The following is a 16,992-nucleotide window of genomic DNA, read 5'->3' on the forward strand; positions in this document are numbered from 1 at the left end:
TCAGTCACTGAAGGGTGGCATATCTGTTCTCAAGTAGCAATGCATCTAATGAAAGAGGTGCAAAGTGTTGCCTGCCATTAAGACTATACTGCAATGCACACTCACTTCAGATGACTCACAGGGATATTTGTTCTCAACATAAGAGCCTAATGTGAAGAATCCCCACACATCCTGTGCCAATAAAAAAATGGAGTATAAAATGCTCAATCTAAATGCTCAGAGTGAATCTTTAAAGGCCACTGTAAGTGTCTCCACAACCTTGTTAATTTGAAGGCTGGACAGACTGGCGGTTAAAAGCTTTCAAAGCTAAATGGGCCTTGAGGGAATTTTCCATTGAGGTGTGAGAAAAAGAGGGACAGGTTTAGTAGTTCTGAATTTTCAGTGAAAATTAGGTGTAACTGATAAAAACACAGATGCCATTTACCAGTGATTTTGTCCATAAAGAAATGTGGTCACACTAAACCTGGTTTTGAATAAATACATTATAAATCAATAAAACAAAACACACAAACACCGTTGTTAAACTAAGAAATATAATTTATTGCATAAAAATTATATTTAGTTACAGGTAAGAAGGCTAGATGTTTATTTACAATTGGTACTTTACAGAGATAAAATGTCACTGAATCCATTTATCTTTTTTGTAAAAATGTCTGACTTCTTGAACAAAGGCTAACTTTTTTCTCTTTGATGGGAGGCAAGGTAGAGTCAAGTCCAGTTCCAGCATAAATTATCCAGAGCTATGGCGAAAGATCCAACAAATACTCAAGAAATGTGGACAAATAAACACTATAGCCTACAGCTAGAGTCTCTGTAACAAGATTTGAGTAAAGAAAATAGTCCTACAGTGTTTAGGGATCCAAGGTCATGTTCAGATATTTCCTCATGGGGAAAAACCTGCAGGGCACGAGTTCATGACAACTTGTATTCTTACCACCATACTTTGTTTTGTTTCTCCTACATGTGCTTTACCTGTAGTCACTTCCTTGGTCAGTGATCCAATTTTTCTGATCCAGATGGAGAATTCCCACCCAGGTTACCACCACCAAAGTTGTATATAAAATCAAAACCCTGTCAATGCCCTGATCTGAAAAAATAGAATTACTCTTCCAGAAAACAAAAGAAGTCAAAACGCTTTGCTGTTCTTTTGTACTTGCATAGCACTTACAAAGAGAAATGACAGATTGTAAGTGTGTGCACTTGTATGTGCACACCCACCTGCCCACACATACCCACTCACATACACAGACACACACACACACACACAAACACACGGATGCACGCACACTTATGTTTTGAGTTCATTCATACAAAACAGTGACACGACTCACTGCTGAAGAGGAGGAATACTGCCTGTGTTTTGGTTTTTGTGGTTTTAAAAATTAACACTTTTTTTTTTGCTTTGAGGAAAAGAAAATGTCTCAATGACACACAGAACTTAAGTAATGAAAAAGTAACAGATGACAGCATTTCAACTCCTGTCTAAAATAAACGACAAACAATATTGATAATGCAAATAACTTGAGGACCCTGACCACAAAGCAGGCGCTTGGTAAAAAGGTTGACAACATATTTGAGGAAAGGGAGACAATGATTTTCTAGCGCGATGAATGAATGGGCAGAGAATAGATTGGACATTATGCAGTTAGTGTTGAGGAAACTTTTATGGTCCCTTGCTGTCTAGCTGATTCAAGGCAAGGCTAATCTATTCTGCAATATTTATGTCTGAACGGTGGGAACTGCTTCAGTTACATGAAACCAAAAATGCCTACAAAATACAGTGTAAAATATTTTCACCTGGATGTATGAGGATCTCTAATCATGTTTTACAGTGTATTTTAAATTTTGAATAGATACACAACATTAAAAATAACAAATAGCTTTGTCATTCACAATGGAGACATCCACTGTGCACCTAATGCTCTCTTTTGGCCTGTTCCACTAGAATGAAAATTAATACACAGCAGCACAGTATACTAAACAAGCACAAATGATAAAAGAGGTTCTATATGATCGCAAGAGCAAAACAAAAAAACAAACGAAAAATCCACAAATATGGATAATAATGTAAAGAGCGTTCCCCAAAGGAAACTTTTATGGGATGACCACAAAGCTCTCCTGCAGTTTCTTCTCAACAGTGGCAGAGCAATAGAGGAATGCAAGGAGAGATGAAGTAAAAACACCCCTGTGAGTTGGTATGATATGCCAGGGCTTTGAGGCATTTGTTGGTAGAATATCAAGAGTTGCTCTTGAACAAACTTCCCAATTTAACATCCTACCATAAAGAACAGGCAGCTTATTTTCAACCTAAAGCAACAAACTCAAGGTTTGAAGGCTCATCCAGTTTTCCAACAGTCGAAACAGTTACGCGAGAAAACCAAACCTGTCTGAATCAGGGCCGATTAATGACGAGTTTTTCTGTGTGAGTGCTGGAGTGTGTCTATAGCCTGAGGAGGTTGCAGACAGGTCGGTGCTGCCTGTCATTCACTGTGCACACAGAATGACAATACAGAAAACAAAAGCCCCTGCCATGAGGTGAGACGGTGTTAAATCATGCACTTTCATGCTGCTACTCAAACATGGGTAATCCCATAATAGCTGTTGTGACTTTGTCTTATTGTGCGCATTTTATTTTATGTTGTAGCGATTTTCTGTTCGTCCCAAAGCTTTGTTATTTATATACAACAATAGTTTCATATTCAATCTTTGAATAAGTCAGTTAACACCACACATGACAGATGACTTTAGTCCTATGTTACACCCCGTGCCTTCATACTGGTTTCTCATCTTGCAGATCCCTCATTACTTCAGAATTCAAGCAGAATCAGGAGCGTGGATGTGAATGGGTTGTGGTGAATATGTAGCTACAGTGGCTGATCATGGGCCAGTGAAAAGGGGAGATGAGGCAGCAGTAACACAGTACATGTGAAGGAATCAAAATGCTCTGTGGGCTTGTTATGTGTGTCAGGGTGTGCATATTCAGGCAGGTTTATTCATCACGTTGGAGCCAAAATAAAAAACAAAACTGTTTTGCTTGCTCTCTTGTTCCTTGACCAATCAACAATCCCCATCAGTTGTCATGACAACTAGCACCTCACTTTTGCCCATCTCTTCCAGCGCGGTCGCCAGAGAGACTAGGTCTGCGTCACCTTGGTGACAAGCTTCCCATAAGTCCAGTAGGACACCTGTTGGGCTGGGCTTTGTTGCAAAGTAGTTCAAGTACCTGACAGGGAGAAAGACGAAGTAAGTTTTGAGAAAAAAAGGACAAGGAATGTACAAACCTGTTTAGCCATTAAAACTAGATGTTGCAAATATTGCTGGTAACACTTAACAGAGCAATACTGATGCTCGACTAACTAGAATATATCACAATGGAATAGCTGGTAGACATCTGAAATTTTAAGTATAGCACACAGCTGATATTGTTTCTGAATTTAATATTCAAATGATATTTTAAAGATTCTAATTAGCATGGCCAGCATGTAACAAAAGTATTCAGTTGTTGGTCTAGTTTTTTGCATATTGTTGAACTGTAAGTTTGAGTCCTCATAATTCTATGCATCTAACCTCATGCAGTGAATATCTACATGCCAAAATGTTTACCATTATCTTGTCAATAGGAATGAACAGCCAGAGCTACAGTGGCTGATCACGGGCCAGTGAAAAGGGGAGAATGAAGTAGGAACTAACAGCCGGAGCATCGGCATTTGAATCTACAAGCATGACCAAGCTGCCTTTCACACAGAAACATGTGAGGCAGATCTGACCTGTCAAACCCGAGACTGCGTGCCAATAGTCTCCAGTCACACCCTCGAGCGCTTGGCGCGTCCAAACTGGCACAGATTTTCTGGCGGATGGAGTCAGGCAAGCGAAAGGCATAGGGTCCCACTTGAGAGGAAGGCAGGCAGGTGCCTCCTGAAGGGAGGGGTGAGTGTGGTGGTAGTGTCTGGATCGAGAGAGGCAGAGAAAATATCAAAGACCTTTTGTTTTTTTGTTGATGATTGTTTCACATTTATAGCTTAAATGTGAAACAATCAGCCACACAGCCATAATATGATTGGCTGTGTGTCTGCACACGCCTATTTTAGCTGTCACATTTACCTCCTGAATGTCCGTGTGCAGCTGGAATATCTGCCCCTCACCTTCCACCTGTCGTACACAGATCTTACAGGTGAGCTGCGACACAGCCAGGCTGGCTCTCTCCAGGCTGAAGGTGCAGTGCAGTGGTCTCTGACTGCCACTCCAAATGTGATAGAATGGGATCTCCTGCCACAAAAAGAAAAATGGTGAAAAGGAAGCTGGAAAATGATTTCTACACTACAATTAATGTGTCTTTGTCCTGAGACGCATGAGGAAAGATCTGAAACTCAGTTTCCATTCGAGGAGAAAGCAGTATGCTTAATTTTGATACTCTGTGTTTCCACCAGCTGGGGTCTTTGTGTGTCAGAGCACAATTTAAGTGCACTGTCCATAAATTAGGAGAACTATTAGATGTTCTGTTTGTTTATTCAGAGAGGGTTCAGACTGCAATCTTAGTGCTGCTGTCAAGAGACTGCAGCAGAGAGTTTGGATGTTTACAACAGCAGTCAATAGTATAAAGTCCACTGGCTGTATTGTCAGAGAAAATAACTATTCTACTCATGTGAAATCAAAAGTCAAGAGTCAAGAATCAGTCAATAGCTTTTCCTTAAAAGGTATTGCTAATTATTTTTTAGGTAGTACTGACAATCAGTGAATTATTAAAAGCATCTTTTAAGCTTCTGATGAACTGTGCTTTATTCCACTTCAGTTCTTATAAGATTAGACTTAAACAAACAACTTCATCAAAAGGCTAAAACTATCTTCTGCGTCACCTGATACTTGGCCAGTAGTTTACTTCTCCAGTGAGTGTGAGGAATGTCGTGGATGGATAGACGCAGGTTGTGGTAGCTGTCCTTGAAGAGAAGAGGTTTGGGATCCTCCAGCAAAACTCCACCAAGGCTCCTCTCCAAGTCTAGCACCTCCTAACCAGAGGCAGAGACACATTTGGCTTAGGAACATACTTATTTTATCAGTTTTAGTATGAGTTTATAATTACGGCTAATTTATGAAAATATAAGTGATTCATTAAAATGTGTCGTGCATTGTCAAATGTGAGGTCTCCAAATGGAAATGTGCGAGAGCTGACAGTTAGTAAGCTGTTTGGACTTCAGCAGCCAGAAATCATGTAATGTGATGCCAGCAACTGCACACAGCACGCTCATGTTTACTCCCTCGGCTCGTCTGTGAACACTTTATACAAAAGGGATTGAGTGACGGAAAATATTGCGAGTGAGTCCAACTCTGGATGGAGTGCTCACTTGCTGTTGCAGAGAATGTTTGTACTGTACTGTACTATTTCGAGGTGTTGCTTCTAGTGGGACAGGAAGATTCAATATGTGATAGAATTTAATTTAAAAACAAAGAGTAGAGGGGACGGTCTGTTGTCAAAAAGCTCTGTGGAAATATGTTATATTAACTTTTAGGGTTATTATACTGTGGGACACTAAGATCTAACAACACCATGTTTGCGTTATACTATTTATATGATTTTACTTTATTTCATTTTGTGCTTTAAATTTTATATGATGGTCTTATGCAGGATGTAAGGACTACTGACTAGTTTTAAGGATACTGTGGACACTTTGTGAATAAAACATAGCTGAGGTCTGTTAAACTGATACTTGACAACTACAATATACATGTTTGTACTTGCAAAGCAAATTTACTGTCCCTACACTTATTAAAGGGAAACTAATTTAGGCATCAAACCTGTTTGCATTTCTTTAGAAGCACTAATGCACTTGTGAAAAAGCTCCAGAGGGAGCTGCGGAAAATCAGGGGATTTGTGCCTCTATGGCCCTCTTCTCTTCTTCGCTCGAGGACAGCCGTTCCGAACGACATTAGCTACTATTCTAAAGCACCTGAATCTCCAACTGCAATTCCAGTCGGCGTATTACATTGTGGGCAATGTGAGCACCAGGGTTGGACAGAAAGAAGATGGCATCAAAAGAAGAAAAGAAGACAACATTGCTTAGAGCACTAAGCTAAATGGTGTATTTATATAATATTTAAACTATGTGTATAGTATTTGCAGATTGCACAGTACTGGATGTTAAGAGAATAATGTTAGAAAGAGTAGCGTAGAGGAGTAGCGACAAAGAGAAGGAATAGAACTAAGCAATATTCAGGTATGTTGACACACACATGAACACACACACACACATACATAAAGAGATGCATAAACACACAGTCAGCACCTTCAGTGCATGCGGGGTGTCATGGATGCAGTAGATCCGGAGGCTGTAGTCCAGGGAGAGGCAGGGGGCTCTGGGGGCGAACAGAGCCAGCTGCAGGCGTTTGCAGGCAGGCTGTGGAGGGGAGGACTGTCCCACCAGGCCGTATGTTCCCAGCTGCTCCATTAGAACATGACAACACTCCTCCTCCAGCTGCAGGTAGCACGGGGACGACAAGGTCTCTTCGCCTACCGTCAGAACCTCCTGAAAAAAAAGATGCAGGGTTCAGTGATGCCAGATCAGCTAACGCGATATCCTGTATCTAATACCACTTTTAAGGTGTCTGACCTCCCAGGCCCCCTGGTGTGTCTGTGATTTGAGTGTGAGGGTCCAGTCAGGAGTGGGTGTGTCTAGTTGGGCACAGTGGGGCAAAGTAAGGACCACAGGACGATTCAGCAGCATACCAGTTGGGCCACAACTCACCACAGGACTTAGTACAGTCTGACTGCCCTCCGAGGGGAGCCTGTAAATGTCACACACAGAGAGAACACTGGCCGTTTGCTACACTGCCAAAATATCAAACCTAATTTATAGAAGAACATCATGGCCCCGACATGGTTCGGAAACATGCCGGTGTTGACCTATTTGAGGCAAACAGCAAATGTTTAGAAAACCGGAAATAAATGAAACCACTCCAAATTCAGTAAATTCAGATAGTTGACAATGAGATTTTGACGTGTTGATAATGTAAAGTTTATGTTTTTAATTTAAGGGAATAGTGACAGAACATTCAAAATACTTTCAGTGGTTTCCAGTGTGAGTGACTGATGTGAGAATAGTGTCTTTTGTGCTTTGTGGTAACAAAGGAAAGGGGCAAAGACAAAGATAAAGAAGGATGATGTACTCACGTGGTTTTGTCCCACTTGTTGATGATGAGGTACATCTCATAGAACTTCCCCTGTGGGATTGTGCCAGGGGGTACCAACAGACTGACACCTAAAAAAGATGGTATTATGTCTGAATTTGTCTCATGTTTGATTAACTCAGCACATCATTAGCAAATGGGAGCAAATAAATCTTCTCACATGGTAAATAGTCTGCACTTATACAGCTCTTTTCTAACTCCTCAGTGCCCAAAGTGCTTAACAACTGGTTTCTAATTCACCCATTCACATATACACACTCACACATGGACAGCAGCAGCTGCTAAAGTTTAGTGTCTTCCCCAAGAGGGACACTTTGACATATGAACGACTTGTAATTCAGAGCCTGAGATGTCACATAAAAGCGTAGCTGGGGGAATACGTTTTCTATTACCTGTGTTGGGGATTGTAAGTCGTCCTCCCAGGTTACCCAGCGTGGCACTAGTGCTAAGGCCAGGCTCTCTGGACAGGGTGTGGCTGTGGTACTCTCGCTCTCTACCTACAGTACCCACTGACTTGAGGCTGAGAATCTCCCCATCACCCGAGCAAATGTCAGCTGGGAGCTCCAGGGAGGAAAAAGTGGAGGAGTTATACACCTTGATTTTGAGACTGGGCAGTGGGTCCAACAGGGGAGAGGTAGTCATAGGGATTTTGTGTGGGCTGTCATTGACCCCCTGCTGCAGGGAAAAGAGTGGTCCGCGGAAAGCCCCTGCAGTGGCTGTTAAATCTGGAGGAGCTGAAGGATGCAGAGGGTGAGGGTTATCTGTGGACATAGGAGAAGAAGAGAGGAGCTGTTCTCTTATCTAGAAAAATGACAGGCAGGACAGAGAGTGCTCAAAGGGACGTGAGTGAAATGGATTATTGTTGCTAATTAATAATCAAGAACAAGGGAAGGGATACCATGACAAATGCTTAAAAATGTAAAAAATGTAAAGCAGTAAAGAATGGAGAATTGGCTAAGTGAGAGGAGATAATGGTATAAAGAGAATTAATTTGTGGGTTGTTATAAATAGCTGTGTGATAAAGAAATGAAATGTGAAGGAGTGCTTCAATGAGAGTTAGTAAAAAACAGAAAAGTTGTGAAAATGTACACAAAAGAGCAAACTGTGTGTGCATGTGAATGAAAGAATGAGTGTGTGTGTGTATGTGTGTGTGTGTGTGTGTGTGAGAGACTGGGTCTGTGTGAACTCACCCTGTCTGGGAGGCTTGTAGTTGCCAGGGTGGAAGGCAGCAGTGAGAGCAGACGAAGAATCTGTGATGTCTCCGTGGAGATGGCGGCATCTGCGACGATATGCAAGCACTCCCACACAGAGCACCAGTATCACACACAACAGCAGAGCACCCACCAGACCAGCATAGACTGCTACACCCATACCTGGGGCCACTGCTGAAAGAGGAAAAAGACAGACAGTCAAGACATCTTGAAGAGACACATTTAGAAAAGTATAGACAAAATGCAAGGAAATCAAAGGAGGGAAGAAATATAATCTGTTTACTAGACATTCACTGTAGCAGAGAGCAGCATGAATTATTATTGCAGTGAAAGTTAGCCTTAAATGGTTAGAGTAATAATAATTTAGTTGATTATACAAATCATCTAACATCAATTTTCAAAATAATTAATCTTTAAAGTTTTTTTAAGACACAATTCTAAAGATATATAGATTCCACTCATTCATTCCACTGTAAATTCCAGATCTTCTGCATTTGGAGTATTGATTGGATCACTATGGGCTCTATGAATTTGTGGCGAATTGTTTTGCCTGCTGTACGTATATATGCACAATCCTTGTTCTGTGTAAAAATTGATCCCAAAATGTTGCTGACACAAATGCGATGCCAATGTCAGGCCTTTTGGTGAGCCCTTGGAGTTACATTTGTATTATTAGGGCTCAGGAAACATTGTCTGGGATAATTACTGTAAGTACTAAAAAGACTGAGTTTGGGGCTCTTCTATCTTATATCCTGCTGGGTGATTGGTTGTGTCTGGTCAGCAGGCCCACCACAGACTCCCCAACACTTGTGGAGCCAAACCTAACCCAGACACGTGAGCCAGTCACACCACGGCAAAGAAGAGGAGAAGACAAGGAGAGAGACTGACGAGAGGCAAAGGAGAGCAAAAAGGAAAAAGAAGTAGACAGGCTGGATAAATAGAGGAGGGGAGCAGCAGAGGAGAGGCAATTTGGCAAAACGATAGGAAGGAGTCCGATAAGGTTGTGATTTGTTGAAAGGACAGAGTGATTATAAGTATGGTGAGGAAAAGAGAGGAGATAAGGATAGCAGTGCTTGAGGAAAAGGCCCGTTTTAAAAGAGTGGAGAGTGGGAAAGAAGCTGAAGAAAGACACAGACACTACAGAGAGTAAAGGAAAGGGTGGAGGAGAGGAAAGCCTTAGGCAGCCAGGCTGGCAGAGGAGAGCTCCCAAGCTCACGTGGCGCAATGGAACCAAATCCGACAGCCGTCCGCACTTATTACCAGAAACGGAACAATAGCGAATTAGGTGCATTACCGTGGCTGCTCCCCTCAGAGCTTACGTCGCATTGAGCTAAAGCGAATTACCATCACTTCAAACGTTAACTATATCATAGATTTACTGAAAATCAGACAGAAATCAACTGCTTTTTTAAAGCAAGGTCTATGCTTTTTTAGCCTAAGGATCAAAGAATCTCAGCTTAGAGGCATGTCATTTTTCATCCTCCACAACTCTGTCATGTTAGGTTAGAGCCAGTTGAACTGCTTTTGGGCTATTTGTTTAATTAGACTAACATTTATTAATAGGTTTCACAAAAATGAATTTAATGTTTGCAATCTAAAGCAAAGCAAGCTGTTATATAAACAATGCAGTGTGAAAGGAGGCAGCCAGCTTAGAAACCTATGCCACGCTGAGTCAGCGTACTAGACTGGATGAGATAACAACACTTATAAGCAAGGTGGACAAGAAGGTGAGGTGAGTCTTTACTGAACATGATCTGAGAGGACAAGGTGTGGACAGACAGACTCAACCCAAAACACTGCATGCATTCAGCACCATGTGCTAACACAGATGTTAGGACTCCTTAACTGTATGAGCACACACAGACACCACACACACACAAACACGCACGCACGCACCCACAAACACACGCACACACACAGAGTACAAACAGGAGGATGCAGGGAAAGATTGAAGTGATGGAAAGATGAACTTACAATGACCTGCATGTTCAATATAAATCTTTTTATCTGTTTGAACAGGAGAAAAACAGGAGAAGGAGAAAAGAAAAAAACAACTTAAAAATGGATGGACTATTCATTAAGCAAATGAAAGATACAATAACACAATACAAAGCAGAAACGAGAAAATAAACAATATTTCATCAATATGAAAATAGAAATGTAAACATAAAAGGCATATTGCAAGCAAGAAAAGATTCTCTATATCTGAAAAACAATAAGAAATGTCCAGCATTGTGGAATGAAGTTCAGCATAATTGTTTATATAATACACAAGAACATTTTGAACAGAAGTCTATTAGAAATGGCTGTGAATGAGATTAGAATCTTTTGGATGAAGTGTGACAAAGACACTTTTGGAAACTAACAAGGAATCTGGTGTTGTGTGCAAGATGAAGGTGACAATGTAGACTGAAAGAATGTCTTTTATACACCCAACAAGGTAAGTTATCACTTTCATCCTCCTAAAAAAACATCTCTCTCTTGGAGGGTACAATCTTTTTCAAAGATAGCACCAACGTGAATCATCGCTGAGAGGGGTTGACGGATCCCGAGACCCTTTTTCAACATAAATTAACCCTTCTCTCCCAAGCATCATCGAAACAGCAAATGGTCTCCTCGACTTTCCCATCCATTCAACAGCAAGAGGAATGTCCACTTTTGTGGTTTGTGGTGTCTCAAAGCATTTTACATTCATGACTAGGATATTTAGCTCACCCTTGGTGAGATTAACAATGAGTGGGACAGTGGAGTGACCTTCTATTGTTTGTATGAAGCATGGGAGGAAAGCAAGAAGCCATAATGTCAGTAGGACACTGTGACAGTTGAATAATTCAATGAATGTAGTGGCACAATAAATAAGTCAGTCAGTAATCTGTATTTTGCCAAGTAACACACATATACATTACTTCAACAGCAAAGTGCTTCCCATCTTGCCCTCTGTCAGAGCCACTAGAGAGAATGTCTCCCTGGCGGCCTGCTGAGAACACTTGGCTCTGTGCAGCCAAATCAGACAGTGTATGTGTCTAATCTAGCTGCTGCAGGAAGGCCTGTGTATGTCAGGTCTCGCGTGTATATCCGACAGAGTTGAAGCACAGTGTTGCTGTGAGTGCGCACATGATCCCTCCCGTTGCATGTGCATTTATAAGGTCGGTCTGCATGCTTGAGTGTGTTGGTTTGTTTCTTGTGTGTGCCTGTTTTTTTAAGTGTGCACTTGAATGTTTCTCACTGCCTCTGTGGATGTACGTCTCTAAGATTCTAATGCGCTGTCAGCTGGATTCCTCCCAGCTCATCCCGGGCTGCACATTGAGTGTCAGTGTGACTCTGACTCACTCTCATATGCTTCTCCCTGTGCTAATTTTTCAACTTGCCCGTGTCATGCTCACGTCCCACTCCACGCACTCCCTTAGCTTGCACTTGCTCTATCTCTCCTTCTTACTCTCTCCATCTGTGCATTCAGTTGTGGATCACTTGCCTTCACTCTTTGTAAACCAAAATTTTGCCCCACAAAACATCTGTCTGGGATTTAGCAGTTTTTTCTTTCATCTCTCTCCACACTATCTCTGTGCATTCTTGCCAAGCTGCAATAGCTAAACACCTTGGGAATGCAGTACTGTACAATATAGCTTTAAATAAAATATGCCATATAAAACGGAACTACATGCTAGACTGCCTACCGATTCAATGACCACATTCTTTTGAATATTAAACCACCAGCGACTTAATTCAGCATGCAACTGAAGAATTAGAAGAATTGAAAAGTATGCGGTTACTCTCTCTTAACATTTAACAACCAGCCCAGTTCATATATACTGATCTGGAGACTTACTTCGTGCACACAGCCCCTCAGTGCAGTTTTTGCTCTCCATCATGCTGCCGCTGCAGTGCTTTCCTCCATTCCTGGGTGGTGGAGCTTGGCATTCACGACTGCGCCAGTGGGTGCACTCTGTCCCACAGGCAGACCACTTTGCCCACTCTGTCCAGCCTCCATCCACTGGAATGAGACAGCCCAAATTTTTGTAATTTTGCATCTCAACAAAAACTGCTTCGATTGCTGCAGGCAGAGGGAAATTCTGCTTCATGTATGAAAATATGGGATGATGAAAAACACATTCTGTGGCTTGTTTACCATGACTCTTGAGTCAAGGTGGTCTGACACATGGACAAAAAGCATGGCCTGTCACTTTAAATTATACCACTGTGTTCTGGATTTAGATGAGTTTTTAATCATAAAAGTAAGGCTGAAGGTGTTTTTTTTTAATGGGTCTGTGTCCTCTAATGTTGAACCTTCTGTGAAAGAACACAGCTGAAAACCAGTTTATGATGTAAAGGTTTGAAAGGGTTTTCAAAACGTTACTCTGGTGCTTCCTGCAAAATTGGCCCGTTTGTGAAAAATTCAGAGCGCGACTAATTCCTCTGAAACTGTTGTAAATAATGCAGTTAAGTATTGTCATCTTCACCTGGGCACAGTGTGGTGCAGGTCACTCTCTGGAAGGGTGGGCCCTCACAGAAGGCTCCTCCGTTCAGTGGGGCAGGATTGGTGCAGCTTCGCGTTCGTCGCTGCCAACCCCGCCCACACTGAGCATTACACTCTGACCACTCAGTCCAAGAAGACCAACCTCCACTCACTGACAGAGAGACAGACACAGACGAGCAATGTGAGTGAGTCTGGTATTTGACACTCAGGTCAACAGTAATGAGAATATAGACACCCAAACACATCCATGCAGCTCTGCTATCAATTTAGCATACACACTGTTAGGTGAGAGTAAGCAAAAAGAACAATTCACTTTAGGAAGGAAGATTTTCTTTAGTTATAAAAAGACCACATGGACGATTTTGATGAATTTTGACTATGCTTTCATCACTCACGGACCAGTCTCCCCGAGTCTCTGAAAAATCAGCATAAGCTGTGGATCATACCTAACATCTACCATGAACGACAGGAGTATTTATCCTCATTCTTGACGTGAGAACAAAAGAACAGAAAACATGTGCATTACCGTAAACAATGAGAGTAGCGGTGCTGCTGCGTCTTTTGGCGACCACGTTACGAGCCACACAGGTGTAGTTTGCTGTGTCTGAGAGTCGGGCCTGTTTGATTATCAGATCATGATCAATAGTGATCAGGAAATTGGAGTCCTGCGACGGATCTATTACATCCTCATTCTTCAGCCAGTCCACCTGGAGAGCAGCAGGAATACACAAGTACACGCCACTTGAAATTAAAATTAAGAACTTTGTTTGTTGAATTTTCTCTCCAAAATGCTCACACTCTCATCCTTCTATGTTTGTCCAGTTTTGAATCATAGATTTCCTTTAATTCTTTTGGCAGGTATTTCTTCACATAAATCATTGTCCAAATCAGCAGGTTTCTATGCATAAACATGAATCAGCACACCATGCACAGGTTCATTCTGCAAACACTACAAAACCGCAGAATATTAAGCTGTCGCAACACGTTACAATGCTACATGTGGTATTGATCAGACGTTGTCAATACAAGATCATTTATGGTTTTCTAAGGAAAAATATCAACTGTAGCTTCTTTTGGAAAAACCCAGTCACATCCACCATACTAAAAGGAAACAAATATTTACTGTGAACCACATAGTAAATTTTCTGTTAAATGCTCTTTGTGATTACTTTAAATGTGCTTTTGTACTTTTATACTATATGTCTCTTATATCATATAATAACCATGATAATAAAACACTAAAAGTACATAAAGGCCTAACAGAACATGAATATTTACATGAGTAATAAAAAAATCTGCTTTTCTGAGTAATGTTTCCTTTTTAATGTATTATTGTATTGTTATTTTATGAGACAAATAAACCACATCATGCATTGCTACACAGTTTAATGTGCAAACGTGACACAAAATGGATCAAAGCACAGCCTTTTCTGCTTTGTTGCTTAAATAAGTGGCCGTATAATTTCAGATCATTTCATGTTTAAGGACTTTTTTCTTGGTTGTGCCACAGATCCGGATAGACATAAATCTTTCAAACTTCAGTGACTCACTCTTTACTTAGCTCCCTTTAGGCTTTAGATTGTTGCAGACTGCAGTGCATAAATTTGTGTGACTAGCTATCGATTACTTAGAGTTATGCCTTGCTGTGTCATCGCAACAGATACCAAAATATGAATGTATTTGAAGTACTGTATTTAGTAATGAGTATACCAGAAGTGCAAATGTGATGGCAGACAGGCAAATAAAAATGGCTAGGTGATGAAAATGGGGATGTGGAGGGACAGATCTACCTCAGCGACCGGCATGCCCTCTGGGGGACGACACTGCAGCAGCACCTCCTGCTCAAGTCGCACCTCCCGCCCAAGTGGCTCCTGCTCAAAGTTCTTCCTCAGGTCTGCAGAAGGCGACACAGATGTAGTCAGCAGTTAGTGAAGGCTGCCCCATGACAGGAAAGTGACGCCCTGTTAATCTCACACGTGTGTGAGGCAAAGCCCCAAAAAGCTTCTGTCACAGTTTTTTTATTTTTCCTACCCTCGTAAACTTGCACATTGTCAATCACACTACGCCACGCACTACCCCAGGGACTAAGATGGAGCACTAAAGTGCATTTATTTGCATATATACTTAAGCTGACACTTGTGACAAGCAAAAAGTGGGAAACATTTGCCCCTCTGCCACTTTCCTACCTTCTTTCCCTCAATATTCAAATTTGAATGCCTCGATTCTCTCTTTACAATAAAATATTTAGTTTAGTCTTTTTCTCTTGCATAAAGTCTCAAGCACACATGCACACACATATACAGAGTCTTTATACTGACATGCAATGCGAACATAGGCACGGTTGCTCTTGGTGGTGCCAGCCGAGCTCCAGGCGACGCACTGGCACCAGTAGTCCTCCAGGCCAAACAGCTCCTCCACCTGGGTCCTCGACACTGAGATGTCCACTTCTCTCACCACCAGACCTGTGCAGAGAGAGAAAGAGAGAGGGACAAGGAGGGAGAGAGAGATTAGTGAGGCAGATTTTTCACAGTGCATATAAATAATGCAATGGCTGCAGGCCAAAGCAGTTAATGTGCACATAAAACTCTATAGGAGCTAATGGATTATGTAGTTGAAAATTATGTTTGTAATTGACTATGATGTTTATGTCTGTGAAATACAAGGTGACATTAGTATGTGTGTGTGTTTACACTATACTTCTGTGTGTGTGTGTGTGTGTATTACCTGTGATCTGGTCTAGGCTCTCTCTGGTGACATGATCATTCTGATTGACCCATTCTCCGTTACATTTGAAGTAGATTTGGGTTGCTGGTGATGCCCGGCACCGTAGCTGAACGGGACGGTTCTTTACAATAAAAGCGTCCTCCGGTTCCAGTAGGAATTCTGGGAGAGGTTCAGCTGGGGCTGATGGGAAGGAGTCAGGGAGGACCTCGGCCTCGCTGTAGTCACTGCTCTCTGAAAACACAGAACAAAGAGGTGATCAGGATGACTGCCCTTTAATGGAAAAGTCTCCATCAGCGCTGGGATGGCCGCTCTGTGGCTGATCCTGCACTCTGGCCTGCCTGCTGAGGAAGTAAGAAATAATCAAAATGACAAATTTGTTGCTTGGGGATCAATAAGCTATCACATACCCGGAGGGACTATATGTAAGTGTGTGACAGCTTGTCTTGTGTGTCTCAATCCAGCTTCAGGGCATGTGAACGAACCTTTCTGCGGGGTCTCACTGTATACATTAAGGCCACCCTGTTAGTGGATTTCAAGAATACATTTAAGGTGCTGACAGTTTGCACTGTAAATGGAGGGGCACAGTGACATTTTCTGCCTCCCTGTACTGACAGAAATCTGGTCAATGCAGGCATCCTGCTCTGGTCTCCCGGAAAAAGTCCATGCATCTCAGCTAGGGAGGAGAGCTGCTGACCTTCCACGGACAGCTCCTGTTGATCGCACAGTCTCCTCGGACATTTTTGATGTGACATATCCCTTATGGCAATGCTGCCAAGAGCTTCTCCTGGCAGGAAGAACCCTGACTGTTTAATCTAATACTGATAGGTAGATCCCATATATCATATCAGTGCTGCGATGTTATTGGATGAAATTCTACAAGTGTAGAATTAACAGGTTGTACTGGCAGTTTGCAATGTGATACTTGATTCCATATTTCACACACATTTGCTATAGAGAAAGTAAAAGCCCTTTCAAGCCACAGTGTCTTTGTCTCGTTAAATAAAACTGACTTGACATGGCAGAGTATTATATTGATGTATGATGATATCGTGACATAAACTGTCAAACACATCACATCACTTATCATTAATCTTTTTCTGTAAGCTCAAGTCTTGCCACAGCTCCTGTCTGCCCATCAACTGTATGGTTTGCTTGTGTACATGAGTAGGACACTGATGCACAGGCAAACTGGAGTTTGTGACATAATACTTGCAAACAGGAGGACTGCAGTAGACTGCCATACGAAATAGCCTGACCACAGGATAGCTATCACAGTCTGACATGTTTACAAAATATATACATAGCACATGAGACCAAACAATGGCAAAATTTTTTTTGTATTTAAAGCAATGTCTTCAAATAATGTACTGTCAAACTTTTAACATCACTTAACGTGACTTTCCC

The 16,992-nt window shown here is 41.7% G+C and overlaps 1 protein-coding gene across 5 annotated transcripts in view; it reads right to left on the bottom strand.

The window, feature by feature from the left end:
- Positions 1 to 541: 541 nt before the first annotated feature.
- Positions 542 to 16,992, bottom strand: part of unc5b (unc-5 netrin receptor B) — a 45,227-nt gene continuing 28,776 nt past the window's right edge. Inside the window, exons 2-17 of one of the 5 annotated variants that reach the window (XM_067524496.1) lie at positions 15,589 to 15,819; positions 15,183 to 15,326; positions 14,655 to 14,758; positions 13,391 to 13,571; positions 12,848 to 13,015; positions 12,217 to 12,381; positions 10,365 to 10,397; positions 8,370 to 8,561; positions 7,572 to 7,940; positions 7,163 to 7,250; positions 6,603 to 6,777; positions 6,279 to 6,518; positions 4,854 to 5,003; positions 4,102 to 4,266; positions 3,768 to 3,946; positions 542 to 3,223 (exon numbers count right to left, since the gene is read on the bottom strand). In XM_067524496.1, the coding sequence (XP_067380597.1) occupies positions 3,058 to 3,223; positions 3,768 to 3,946; positions 4,102 to 4,266; positions 4,854 to 5,003; positions 6,279 to 6,518; positions 6,603 to 6,777; positions 7,163 to 7,250; positions 7,572 to 7,940; positions 8,370 to 8,561; positions 10,365 to 10,397; positions 12,217 to 12,381; positions 12,848 to 13,015; positions 13,391 to 13,571; positions 14,655 to 14,758; positions 15,183 to 15,326; positions 15,589 to 15,819 (2,750 nt within the window). In that variant the 3' untranslated portion in view covers positions 542 to 3,057. Of the gene's footprint in view, positions 3,224 to 3,767; positions 3,947 to 4,101; positions 4,267 to 4,853; positions 5,004 to 6,278; positions 6,519 to 6,602; positions 6,778 to 7,162; positions 7,251 to 7,571; positions 7,941 to 8,369; positions 8,565 to 10,364; positions 10,398 to 12,216; positions 12,382 to 12,847; positions 13,016 to 13,390; positions 13,572 to 14,654; positions 14,759 to 15,182; positions 15,327 to 15,588; positions 15,820 to 16,992 lie in introns of all 5 variants that reach the window. The other 4 variants (XM_067524487.1, XM_067524515.1, XM_067524506.1 and 1 more) reach the window with 4 other exon arrangements.

This window comes from Channa argus, chromosome 1 (genome assembly GCF_033026475.1).
Source record: "Channa argus isolate prfri chromosome 1, Channa argus male v1.0, whole genome shotgun sequence".
In the NCBI taxonomy this organism is placed as follows: domain Eukaryota; kingdom Metazoa; phylum Chordata; class Actinopteri; order Anabantiformes; family Channidae; genus Channa; species Channa argus.